We start from the raw sequence: 12,979 nt of genomic DNA, 5'->3' as shown, positions 1-12,979 counted from the left end.
AGTCAGCAATCCCTCCTTATTAGTAGAGCATGTCTCAAGCCTTTGGTTCAAATATCACACCAAGGGCAGTTGTTTTGCCCACCCACATTAAGAAAATCCCGGTAGCCCCATATGCCAGGAAGGAGATGTCAGAGTTGGCAGCCACTTCTGGGTCATGAACTCTGCTTTTATCACCTGAAGTTTTTGGTAGTGGAGAAGTGCATGTTGGTTGCTCTAAGACTTTCTGTTCACCCCAGGGGGTTATTTCCCAAAGACAACACATTACCATTTCAAGTCATTTTCCAGTCATTTCATTATCCATGGGCCCTTTTCTCCTTTTTCTGCATATAGATCAAATGCAAGAAAAGAAGAGAGGACCTACCCCGATTCAGAAACCACATCCCAGTCATACTCAGCCCTTACCATCAGCCCAGCCCTCCATCTTGTCAATCCCAGTTCCCCCCAACTCCATTGTCAAAAAATAAAATAATTCAAAGAAAAAACAGCTCATAAAATAGTAAACAAAATAAAGTCAGTTTTTTTTTTCTATTTTTTTTTTAAGAACAAAATGAAACTTGAGGGAAAACTTACTGGAGTTACAGTTTATCCTGATACAGTCTAGATGGGGAAAAATAAATGAAAGATGAAATTGCATCCTTCAAGGTAACAGCTGCAGACATCCAAAAACAATCAGTCCACCCTTCCGGGGACAGACACACGCAAGAAATGTGGCCATTTTATATATACACAGTATGTACAAGTTTAAGGGTGGGTGTATATGTACAGTATATTATTTAGTAAAGTTGGATACATATATATATACACACACACACATATATATATATACACATATGTATAGAGATATATACTGGTATACATATATATCCACAATAGACACCAAGCATGTTTATTTTTTTCCAAAAGCCTATTCATTTATAGAAATTATTCCAAACCTGCACTTTGAAATATTAATTTGTTAAACTTGGAAAATGAGGCAAAATTTCCCCCACCAAATGCAGATTATATTCTATTTCCCCCTACAATTTACATTCTTAAAATTTAACTTTAGAAGTAGCATGAATGCCATTTTGATTATTCCTGTTCCAAAGAGACATCTCATCAGTCTGACACATTGTATCGTTTTTTTAAAAAAAAAATCAGTCCTTGAATTTTCTCAGTGCAGTATTTAACCCTTTCTCTTTATCTAAAAAAAAATGCCCTCCACCCTCTCCTTACGTCCCGAATGCTACAGAAATTTGTAAAGGCAGACTTGCCATCACCCTTAGAGACAAGGAAAGGGTTAACACCACCTGGTCATGTCCTGTCATAAAATGGCCACTTGCAAACAGCTAACCGCACAAACACCCATCCCAGATTTTAGAGAGGTGGGGTCATTGGGTACAGGGCAAGAGGAGTTGTAGGATATTGTCATAATCAATTTGGCTTTTCTGATCACTGCTGCTTCAAAGGCTTCCAGACCAACCCACTCACGAAGCCCATCTCTGTCTTCCGGCCTGAATGCCCAGGCAAAATCAGGGACCTACAGCATTCAGGGGGAAGGCAGGGCAGGCTTGTGTGGAGGAGGTCCTGGGCACCTTTGACATCCTGCCTATTTCACTCTCTGAATCTTGAGGAGAGAAAATTCTTTAGTTTTTTTTTTGTTTGTTTGTTAGTTTTTTTAATGGGAAAGAAAGGGTTTTGAAAAAATCTAATTGTCCTGATAACCAGAAAGGAATTGCGTGCCAAGTGATCAGAGTGTTCATCATTTTATTAATCTCTACTTAAGAGTCACAGGCACACTCACCACATAAAAATTCCTGAGTAGAGTCAGTGGGTATTGGTAGGGGCTTGGGCAGAAATGGCTGGAGAAATAGCTCGTTGCCAGGTAACAGCTGTCAGACTGGACCGAAGTTTGGTTTATGCTGTTGGAAATTTCAGTGATAATTTGTGTGAAGCCAAACACTAAAAGGCAGAAATTAAATGATAGGAAAAAAGGCAGAATGGTACAGGGAAAAGGACCTTTGCCAACTGTGCTCTCCTGCTGGTGAAGGTTGACTCAGTACATTTTAGAGGAGTTATGGAGGGTAATGCCACCATTTAAATGTCACAAAGGAACCTGTTCTAATCAAGCATGTGAAAATGGAAGCAGTGGCCTCCAGCAGGGAAGAGTGGAAACCAGGTGAAAATCCAGATAGGAACAATTCACAATACCCAGTCATTCTGAGGGAGGAGGCGGGCAGCTTATCTGTTCCCCAGAAGAACATCTCTTGAGAAAAATCTGAGTTTGGTTTCGTGCGGTTAGGTTTGTCATGTGTCGTCAACCGCAACAGAAAAGTGGGAGCAAACAGCCCTGGAGCAACCGGTACGATCACCAGACAGAGGAGGCCATGCCCCTGAGGGGACCAGGGAGAGGGAGGGCAGGCATGGGGAGCAGGTGGGACTTCAGCTATCAGCTGCACCTACCATCACCCAAAGCTGGAGCAAGGCCCCTCTCTAGAGTATTGAAGAGGGAGAAGAAACCCATGACTGTGCATGCTCAGGAGAGAGGAGCCAAGGAGTGGGCCCCAAGTCACAAATCTAAGAAGTGGCTTTCTGCTTTGGTTTCTGTGCAGCTGCATATTTTATTGTCAGTTAAGAATATTGTCTAGGGAGAAGTGCTGGGTTAGCCTCATCCCTCTAGGTCATCCAAATGGTTTCATGACATGTGAACTGTGCCTAAACCATGAGAGGACCTGGGTTTTCCGAGATAGCAGTCAATTTGTTTAAGTCAAGACAAGAATTATTTTGTTACTTAGCCTGAAGAATTAGTGGTTTGGGGAGAAAAATCTACCCTGGTCTCTTCTTCACAAGCTCTGAGGCTATGTTTGGGGTAGTGAAGATATATACTTTAATGAAAAAATGAGCTGGGAAAATGGGCCCAAGATGTCCATTTCCTTTAGATCTATCTTTGGTAGCAGCCAGACTTAACTCTCTTGAAAAAAAATCCTGCCTGAGTCTTGGCATGACAGTTGAGGTGTGCGTTTATGTACACATTTGGTTTTTTGTTTGTTTTGTGTATGTACATATGCAATGTCTATTTGTTTAGTTTTTTTTTTTGTTGTTGTTGTTGTTGTTTTATTTTAGCAAATGAAGAAAAATATCATTGTCCATATTGATGAGCTTTGGGCTGAATGTGAAAGAGATGAATGTTTCTAAAAGTTGTATATTTTCAATAATGCATAAAACAGTAGTCAGCAAGGCTAGAGGGAGAATATCTGGAGAATTTCAATTCAGTTAACCAAACTGCCTCACACTGCCCAGAACCTCCACCATGGCAGAGTGTTTCTGGCTCTCTGCTGAGGACCCTGAAGGCTGTACCCCCTGCAGGTTTCTTTTTTCTGTAGTGTGGCTCGATTAAATTGAGCATCAAGGGAAAAGGAGATCTCCCTCTAGCAGGTTACAAAGGTGACCATCATGAAAGCAGTTTGAAGTCATTAAGAACATCACATCATTGATCCACAATATTGACCTGTAGGGTTTACAGATAATCCATAATGATCTAGCAGTTTAGAGACAGGAATTATAGTCCCAGCTACCAACTTTTGGCATAAGCTTTGAAAAGTCATATTTCTTGCTTGTTTCACATTTGTAAAAGTCAATGTAAAAACATTTTTGTGATTTATCTCACAAAATTATTAAGAGATTAAATTAAGACAAGGTCATTTAAATTTTCAACTATATTATAATAATAAAATATTGCTATTGTATTTTTAATAATCAAGGAGAAAAATATGGTTAATCAGTAGCCAACCTCACAACTTTTAAAAACATGTAATGCAAGATATTCTTCCTCACACCTGCTATTAGCACAAATGGCTGTTTTCAAAAACAAAGTCCTTAGAAAATCCTAGTCTCATTGGCATGTAGCGATAGGTTACATCAAAGGAACTAGGATTTTCTACCATGAACTTATATAGGTGAGCACTTTGAAATCGATAGTAATATCTGTGCATGTGCTATAAAACCAAGATATCTTAAATGCAATAAGAGAACAAAGTGGTCATTTGAAGTTTGGGGGATGGCTTGTAAATGCAAACTCTGCTTGGAGATGTTTTCTTCTATAATCACGAAAAAAAGGAAATGTAAATTTGTAGCAGGAAGAAAGAAAATGCTTATAAAGGTGTGTCCTTAGGAGACAAAATAGAGAAACCCTTGGTCAAAGCCTGATTATGAGAAGGTACATGTTCACAAGCACAAAAAATTGAAATTTAGCTTTCTTTTTTAAAATATTTTTTAATTGCCAATTGACCTTTATGTATTTATATGCGGTGCTGAGAATTGAACCCAGTGCCTTGCACATGCTAGGCAAGCGGTCTACCACTGAGCCACAACCCCAGCCCTAAAATTTAGCTTTCTCGGGTAAGGTTTGAAATAAAGTTAAACCCCAAACAGCAGTTGTGATGAACCATACCCTTTAGGGAAAAAGGAAATCATGACTTCTTTTGGAGGAACACAGTGCTCTACAGGGAGGGGCTGTCTTTTGTCCAAGATATTTTAACTTTGGACAAGTTAGATGGATGGTGTACTAAAAGAAGCCAAAAGGCCAAATTCTTTAAGAAAAGCACAGCTCCCAGACTTTGGTTACAGTTTAAAATAGAAAAAAATTTGCTTCTAGGAATACACATTGGTCTATGACTAATTCTGAGTATGCGTGTGCATGTGTGTGAGTGTGTAAGATTCTATCTCTTCCTTCAGTGCACGTCCCCTTTTATCCCTCCCTTTGTCCTCTTTTTTTCCTAAGACTTGTCACAGTTGACTTTCTAATCTTTATAAAACAACATCTAATAAGGAAAAACAAGTTGTCTGTTTAACGGCACGGGGTGCACTCCCCCAGGGTCCCACGGGGCTGATTCATACTCATGGGCACATCCCTCTTTGACTTTGAACTTAAAAATTGTCTCCATCTTCTTTTTCTATAGGCTATGTAGGAAATTTTTCTGTCTGTTTTGTTTTGTGTTTTATCCCTTCTGCTGTTTTCCAGAGTAGTAGGTGATCAAAGTTGCTGGTGGTTGGTTTTAGGTACTATATCCCTAAACTGGTCTATTTAAGGTGGGAAGATGGTGTACGGAAGGGAAGATGGGAGGGACAGGGGTATGCCAGCCCCTGTAGGCTGCTCAGTACTCTCTGTTCACAAGGCTGTTTGCTATGCGGGCCGCAGGCTTTGGGCCTTTGAAGGGTTGAATACCATCTTTTGATTTACCATGGTTGATGATCAGGAAGATTGAGAACTCAAGAACACACATGAAAAGATCCAGCAGAAGAGAAAAACAAAACCTAAAATAACCAAACACATACATACACACAAACTAAAGAAAACCAAGAAACACAGTGACAACGGAAATCAAATGAGGTTGGGCAAGAGAAAGGGCATAGTGTTGTAAAAGCTGCAAATGAGAAGGAAACAACAAAAAAGACATAACTAAATAAGCCACTGCTCAAAACAGTCCTCTGTGTACTAGAGATTTTAGAATTACAGTGTAGGCATTTTGCAAGTAGGATGAGTTGACCTGACAGAGAATAGGACTGGTACGGATTCAAAGTTCCACCTTCCACCAGGCCTTCTTGAACTTGCCATGGTCTTAAATCTAGTACATTTGTCCCTCATGTCGTCCCTGGACCTTTAACAAGCTGCTCCACTGAAATCTTTATAAGGGAGTTTGGTATCCAAACTTATACTACACAGGCAAATGAATCTATTAGCTTGGAAAGTTTGGACCCAGTTATAACACTAACCCTGTCAGCACTGGGCATTGACTTTCTGCTGAATTGGAAGATCAGAAAAAATGATTGGTGGGTTGTTTCTTCCAAAACCCAAGGCCCCCATTCTCCACTAAAGATCCATTAAAATCCAGTAAAGAGAGTAAATAGCCAGGAGAAAATGTGAGGCCATCGAAGAATTTTCATGGTACTCATTATAGGTGACTGTAGTCAAAGAATAGATCCTATCCCAAGAGAATTGAAGTCGTCATAATTTTCAAATGTACTGTAAAATTGATATTCATTGTACAGTGGAATTTGTAGGTTACAATGTGAGGTCACAATCTTTTGCTAAAGGGCTGCTGAGAAGTGGTTAAGAGTGTTGGGAAGGAAAGTGAGGTTCATTATCAGCGGGCACATTTTCCTTCCACATGTCAGAGACTCTCAACTTTGGGAAACATATTTTCAATGAGACAAAACAACCATCTGACTTGTCTTTCTAGAAGAAAGAATTAGGAGACCTCATAATCTCTAGGGCTATCAGAATCTTAGTCTCAATAGTCTTCAGGAACCCTACATGATGTGCTTCTCACCCTGCTGATGTCCTTAGTCCTCTTAAACCCAACCTTACATGTTGCCTCTTCTCCTGCCCCTTCTGTGCCCTTGGTGTTGACTGTTTTGAGGGGTGACTAAGGAATTGGACTTAATGGGAATATGATTGATCAAAAGATGGACCAAAGTAGCGTGTTTTACACAAAGCTAAACGATTCCAAAAAACCAAGAACGGAAACTTAGAAAAACAAATAATCTAGTAAAGAAACCACCACTGTCAGAAACCAGAAATTGACATCAAAACCTCATGCAGAAACAAGGAGAAGGTTTTTGTTGCTGTTGGGTTTTATCCTTGGTCTATTAAACAAGAGGTGAGCAGCTAACTTTCAAGAAACAAACAAAGAATTCAATCAAACCAATGAAAATCAGAAAAGAAAGGGAAGACAAGCCCAAACAGAGTAGCAGAGGGTCCTTCATACGATACCTAAGTTAACCATGAGCTTGACTCGACCCCCATCGAGCTCCAGGCGCAGCGTGTCAGCAGAGTCCCTGGAGGTAGTAGCCACCAGGAGCCCGTAGGCTCGCTGGGACATGAAGCGGAAGGACACATCCTCAGCCTCAGTGTGCATGACCATGGGCATGATGATCTTCATGTACATGCTGCCGTCGTAGCTCAGGATGGACGCCTCTGCCAAAGAAGAATGGAGGAGGTTGTTAGCTTGAAGAATGCTACAGTTTCACATACCCCTTTGCATCCAGGCTGAGCAGACAGGGCACCAAATTTGTAGCCAGGGGACAAGTATTTGATCAACTCCTGTTGTTGTTGTTACCTTTTAACTCTGTGATCTTGGGCAGAACATCTAAACTCTGAGACTCTATTTCCTCATCTGAAAAGTGCATATGACAGTACTGGTACCCGCCCTAGGATGCTCACAGACTTGCCAAGAGTACCAAATTAAACACTGGATGTGAAGGTATTTTGCAAAAGGGAAAATGCACCCACAAATAGTAGTAATTGTAATGCTGGATGTCCTAGAAGAAACACAGATCTAAAAAGCAAAACTGTGAATCCCTATAAGTATTTTTACCGAGAGTAGGAGGAGAGCAGACATTTATAACCACTTGAGCAAGCAGGTATTGGCCATAGAGCTTCGAGAAGGAGGAATAGGCAACAGCATCAGGCTAGTGCCTAGACCATCCCTCATGGCCAGGCACGGTGAGAGGTGCTCAGACCATTCAAAGAAGATTGAGAGAGCTAGACCTACAGCAACAACAATAAAAAGTTAATGGCACCCATCAGAAACTCATTTTGCTTGTGTTCAAACAGAACTTCTATAAGGAAGAAAGGAAACACTTACATTTGATGCATCCTTCAGTACTAGCCTGTTGTTTATAAGACCTCAACCTCCACCCCTATACGACATCTCAATGCTACAGTGTGGGTCTATTGTTACTGTTTTCAAACAAGAAAACCAAGACTCTTAGAAGCATATGTCATTGTTCCAGAATCACACAACGTGGATTGTGACACAACATACCCGATATCAATTCTATTTTATAACCCATGATACTCAACGTGTAAAATTAAAATTTAATCATCCAATCAGCAAATATTTTCAGAGAACCAGGAAGCAACTATCATTTGCATTTCCATGAAGCCAGCTTGTCACTGGGCTCAGCATCTGGCACTAGGTTCTTTATTAAATATTTGCTGTCAGATAATTGCTACGTGCATGTGCTGTGTTGAAAACACGGGTGAAACAAAGTCCTTGTTCTAAAGGTAGACATATCATGTACAAATAACTTTATGAACATAAAAAATAGTTAAATGACAGAGGAAAGGTATAAAATGATGGTGATGGCATTCAGAGGAGAGTTTGAGCAAGTCCTGGGAGATGGGTGGCATTTGTGATGAAAGAAATGAGGGCATCACATTTGACAGCACATTCTAGAGAGCATGTCTACAGACATAAAAGAAAGAAAGAAGGGGGGTTCTAAATAATTGCAAACGATTCAATTTAACACAAACTTAAGGTATATATTTGGAGAAGTAGAGTTGGCCTTCTATATACATAGATTATACATCTATGGATTCAATCAACCTTGGGTTGAAAATATTTGTAAAAATTATATGTGTATGGGCTGGGGATGTGGCTCAAGCGGTAGCGTGCTTGCCTGGCATGCGTGCGGCCCGGGTTCAATCCTCAGCACCACAAACAAACAAAGATGTTGTGTTTGCTGAAAACTAAAAAATAAATATTAAAAATTCTCTCTCTCTCTCTCTAAAAAAAAAATTATATGTGTACTTAGCATGTACAGACTTTTTCTTGTAATTATTTCCTAAAAAATATAATAACTACATAGAATTTGCTGTATAAATGGTAATATATGCAATTGTGTGTACAGGAGAATATGTATGGTTATATGCAAGCACTCCATCATTTTATATAAATACTTGAGTATCTGTGGATTTTGGTATCCACTAGGGTCCTAGAGCCAATCTGCCATGGATATAGAGGATAAATCATCTGTGACAATAGTTACAGAGGACATTTGAGATTGAATAAAATCAATGTGCTTTGGTGGACCCTGGAAAGTAAGAGAGTAAGAAATTTTGAGAAGATACTATGATTTCATTCATTTGTACTGTAGGTCAGGCACTCAGGTGTTGAGGACATAACAATGAAAAACAGAAACAAATACTCCTGATTGAAAGTACAGAACAAATTAAAACAGGGAGAGACAGGAGGCAGATAGACCACATGAGGATCCTAAAACAGCCTGTGCCATCACCCCACCCCACCCCACCCTACTTACACAACACACAAAAGGTCCTGAAAAGTAATGTAAAGGCACCTGCTCAAATTCCTGGAAAGCAATCATCTCTCAGGTGAAACCCAGGTCATGCTAATAGATGTGCATCACAGTTTACAAACTCTAAGAGGATCACAGATACAAGTTGCAGGCATCATCACAATAAAAGGCATATCATGAAGATCTGTTCTTAGATGGGAAACATAATCTAAATTTAATACATGCTCCAGATGTGAAAGAAACACGTTTACTTAGTGGAAGAGCAGAATCAAAAGAAGGTTAAAGATGGGAGCTAACATTTATTGAACTCCTGCTGTTTTCTTGGTGCTTTCTAGAACTTAACATGCATTTAGAAGTCACTTAGTCTGAGGGGTTTTTCAAGATGGCAGAATAGAGGCGGTTGTGTTCCTGGCTACTGTGTGACGTGAAACCAAGAAAGTAGACAGGCAGCTTCTCCATAAGGTGGGTGAACGAAAACAAGAAGTGTGTGTGTGTGGGGGGACTTTACTGGAATTTAAAACTGGACGTTTAAAGCATACCAGAGCCACAGGAGGTTGGATATATTAAAAATAAGGAAAAAGTCCCCAGCAGCACAGCTGCTACTGCAGCCGGGCCAAAGGCACCAGCCAGAGTGGTCCCTCCATGAAAATAGTAGAGAGATAAGGGAATTAAAGGAACCTTAATTTGGGGTAGGCCAGAGGCCTGGGTATGGAGTGTTTAAAGACTAAGAATATTGCCTAACAAACCTGAAAGGCGTGTTGCATGACATCACTGTGCAGGGAATGCAGCTGCCATCTCTCCGGGCAGTGTGGGGAGGACAAAGGAAGGAACCATTTTGCAGCCACAGTGTGGGGCCAGCAGGTCAAGGAGCCAATTCCTGGCAAACCTGAGCTTGGCCCAAAATACTGGCCCAATAAACACACAATGCACAACAGAGTGTGCTTAAGTGACCAGGAGAAAATCAAACATGGACAGAGGTTTACACAGGGGACAACTGGTCACAGAAACCTGACTCTATCCCTCCCCCTCCAACACAGCTGCTTGTATGACCTGCTGCTGTCTTCCATGGATACAAGAGTAGAAGAAATGAAAGAGAATGAGTTTAGAATGTATGTTGTTAAACTGATCTGAAAAGTAAAGTATAAGGAATGAAATCAGAAAGAAAATACAGAAAGCTAAAGATCACTTCAATATAGAGGCAGAGATTCTGAAAAAAAATTAGAAAAAAAACTAAGTAGAAATCCTCTAACTGAATAAAACAATAAACCGAATTAAAAATTCAACAGAAAGCATCACCAACAGACTAAAATCATTTGGAAGACAGAACCTCAGGCACTGAAGATAAAATATATAATCTTGAAAATAGAGTTAACCATGGAGAGAAGATGTTAAGAAACCATAAACAGAACTTCCAAGAATTATGGGATAATGTAAAATGAACAAATTTAAGATTTATTGGGATAGATGAAGACATGGAAATACAAATCAAAGGAATGCACATTCTTTTCAATGAAATAATATCAGAAAATTTCCCAACTCTAAAGACTGAAATGGAAAATCAAATACAAGAGGCGAAAAGGACCCCAAATGGACAAAATTACAACAGATCCACACCAAGTCACATTATAATGAAAATGCCTAGTATACAGAAAATCTTGAAGACATCAGCAAATTTCTAGAGATATATGACCTACCCAAACTGAATCAGGAGGACATACAATATAAACAGATCAATTTCAAACAATGAAATAGAAGACACCATCAAAAGCTTACAAATTAAGAAAATCCAGTACTAGAAGAGAGATTCTCAAATTCTACTAGACCTTCAAAGAAGAATTAGCACTAATTCTTCTCAAATTATTCCATGATAAAAAAAGAGGGAACCCTTCCAAACTCATTCTAAGAAGTTAGTATCACCCTAATATCAAAACGAAAGAAAGACACTTCAAGGAAAGAAAACTTCAAACTAATATCCCTGATGAACATAGATGCAAAAATTCTCAATAAAATTATGGCAAATTGCATACAAAAACATATTTAAAACCTCACCACAGTCAAGTGGTGTTCACCCCAGGGATGCAAGTTTTGTTCAACATACAGAAATCAATAAACGTAATTCATCACATCAATAGACTTAAAGACAAGAATCATATGATCATCTCAATAGGTGCATAAAAATCATCTGATAAAATACGGCACCACTTCATGTTCAAAACAATAGAAAAACTAGGGATAGTATAAACATACCTCCACATATTAAAAGATATATATGCTAAACCCAAGGCCAGTATCATTCTAAATGGAGAAAAATGGAAAATATTCCCTCCAAGAACTGGAATAAGACAAGGATGCCCTGTTTCATCACCTTTTTCAACATTGTCCTTGAAAATTTAGCCAGAGCAACTAGAGAGAAGAAAGAAATTAAAGGGATAGGAGTAGGAAAAGAAAAACTCAAACTATCACTATTTGCCAATGACAAGATTCTAAATTGAGAAGATTAAAAAAATCCACCAAAAAACTTCCAGAACTAATAAATGAGTTCAGCAAAGTAGCAGCATATAAAATTAACACTCATAAATCCAATGTGTTTCTATACATCAGTGATGAATCCACCAAAATAGAAAATAGGAAAACTACCCTATTCACAATAGTCTTAAAAAATGGGAAATAAATCTAATAAAAGAGGCAAAATACCTCTACAATAAAAATTATAGAATACTAAAGAAAGAAATTGAAGAAGACCTTAGAAGATGGAAAGATCTCCCATGCTCTTGAATAGGCAGAATTAACAGTGTCAAAATGGTTATACTATGAAAAGCATTATACAGATTTAATGGAATTTCTATTAAAATTCCAATAACATTGATCATAGAAATAGAAAAAGCAATCATGAAATTCATTTGAAAAAATAAGAGACCCAGAATATTCAAAGCAATCCTTAGTAAGAAAAGTCAAGCAGGAGGCATCACAACACCAGACCTTAAATTATACTACAGAGATGCAGTAACACAAATGTCATGGAATTGTCACGGAAACAGATACATAGACCAATGGTAGAAAATAGAAGACACAGAGACAAACCCATATAAATACAGTTATCTCATATTAGACAAAGGCAACAAAAACAGGCATTAGCAAAAATATAGCCTCTTCATCAAATCATGTGGGGAAAACTGGAAATCTATAGGTAGCAAAATGAAATTAAACCCCTAGCTCTCACCCTACACAAAACTCAACCCAATGTGGATCAAAGACTTAGGCACTAAAACAGACACCCTGTGCCTAATAGAGGAAAAAGTAGACCCAAATCTTAACCGTGTGGGCTTAGGAACTGACTTCCTTAATAAGACTCCTGAAGTGCAAGAAATAAAATCAAGAATCAATTTTAAATGGGATGGAATAAAACTAAAAATCTTCTTCTTAGTAAAGGGAACAATCAATAATGTGAAGAGAGAGGTTATAGAATGGGAGAAAAATCTTTACCACATGCACTTCAGATAGAGCACTAATCTCCAGGCTATATAAAGAACTCAAAAAACTCAACACCAAAAAACAAATAACCCAACCAATAAATGGACTAAGGAACTGAACAGCTACTTCATAGAAAAAGAAACACAATCAACATATATGTGAAAAAATGTTCAGCATCTCTAGCAATTAGAGAAATGCAAATCAAAACACAGAGAGTCTATCTCACTCTAGTCGGAATAGCAATTATCAAGAATACAAGTAATAATAAATGTTGGTGAAGATGTGGGGGAAAAGTTTCACTCATACATTTCTGGTGGGACTGCAAACTGGTGCAACCACTATGAAAGCTGTATGAAGAGTCCTCACTCCTCAGTCTATACCCAAAGGTCTTACTACAGTGACACAGCTGCATCAATGTTTATAGCAG

The 12,979-nt window shown here is 38.8% G+C and overlaps 1 protein-coding gene across 36 annotated transcripts in view; it reads right to left on the bottom strand.

Annotated features, from left to right (window-relative positions):
* The window catches only part of Nrxn3 (neurexin 3), a 1,555,288-nt gene that overhangs the window by 950,226 nt on the left and 592,083 nt on the right, over positions 1 to 12,979 (bottom strand). For 31 of the 36 annotated variants that reach the window (XM_048799086.1, XM_048799099.1, XM_048799100.1 and 28 more), the window contains 2 exons: positions 6,752 to 6,955; positions 571 to 597 (listed from right to left, as the gene is read on the bottom strand). In XM_048799086.1, coding sequence (XP_048655043.1) covers positions 571 to 597; positions 6,752 to 6,955 — 231 coding nt within the window. The remainder of the gene's footprint in view (positions 1 to 570; positions 598 to 6,751; positions 6,956 to 12,979) is intronic. The other 5 variants (XM_048799081.1, XM_048799085.1, XM_048799089.1 and 2 more) reach the window with 1 other exon arrangement.

This window comes from Marmota marmota, unplaced genomic scaffold, assembly GCF_001458135.2.
Source record: "Marmota marmota marmota unplaced genomic scaffold, marMar, whole genome shotgun sequence".
Lineage (NCBI taxonomy): Eukaryota > Metazoa > Chordata > Mammalia > Rodentia > Sciuridae > Marmota > Marmota marmota.
This window is presented reverse-complemented; position numbering and strand designations above follow the sequence as displayed.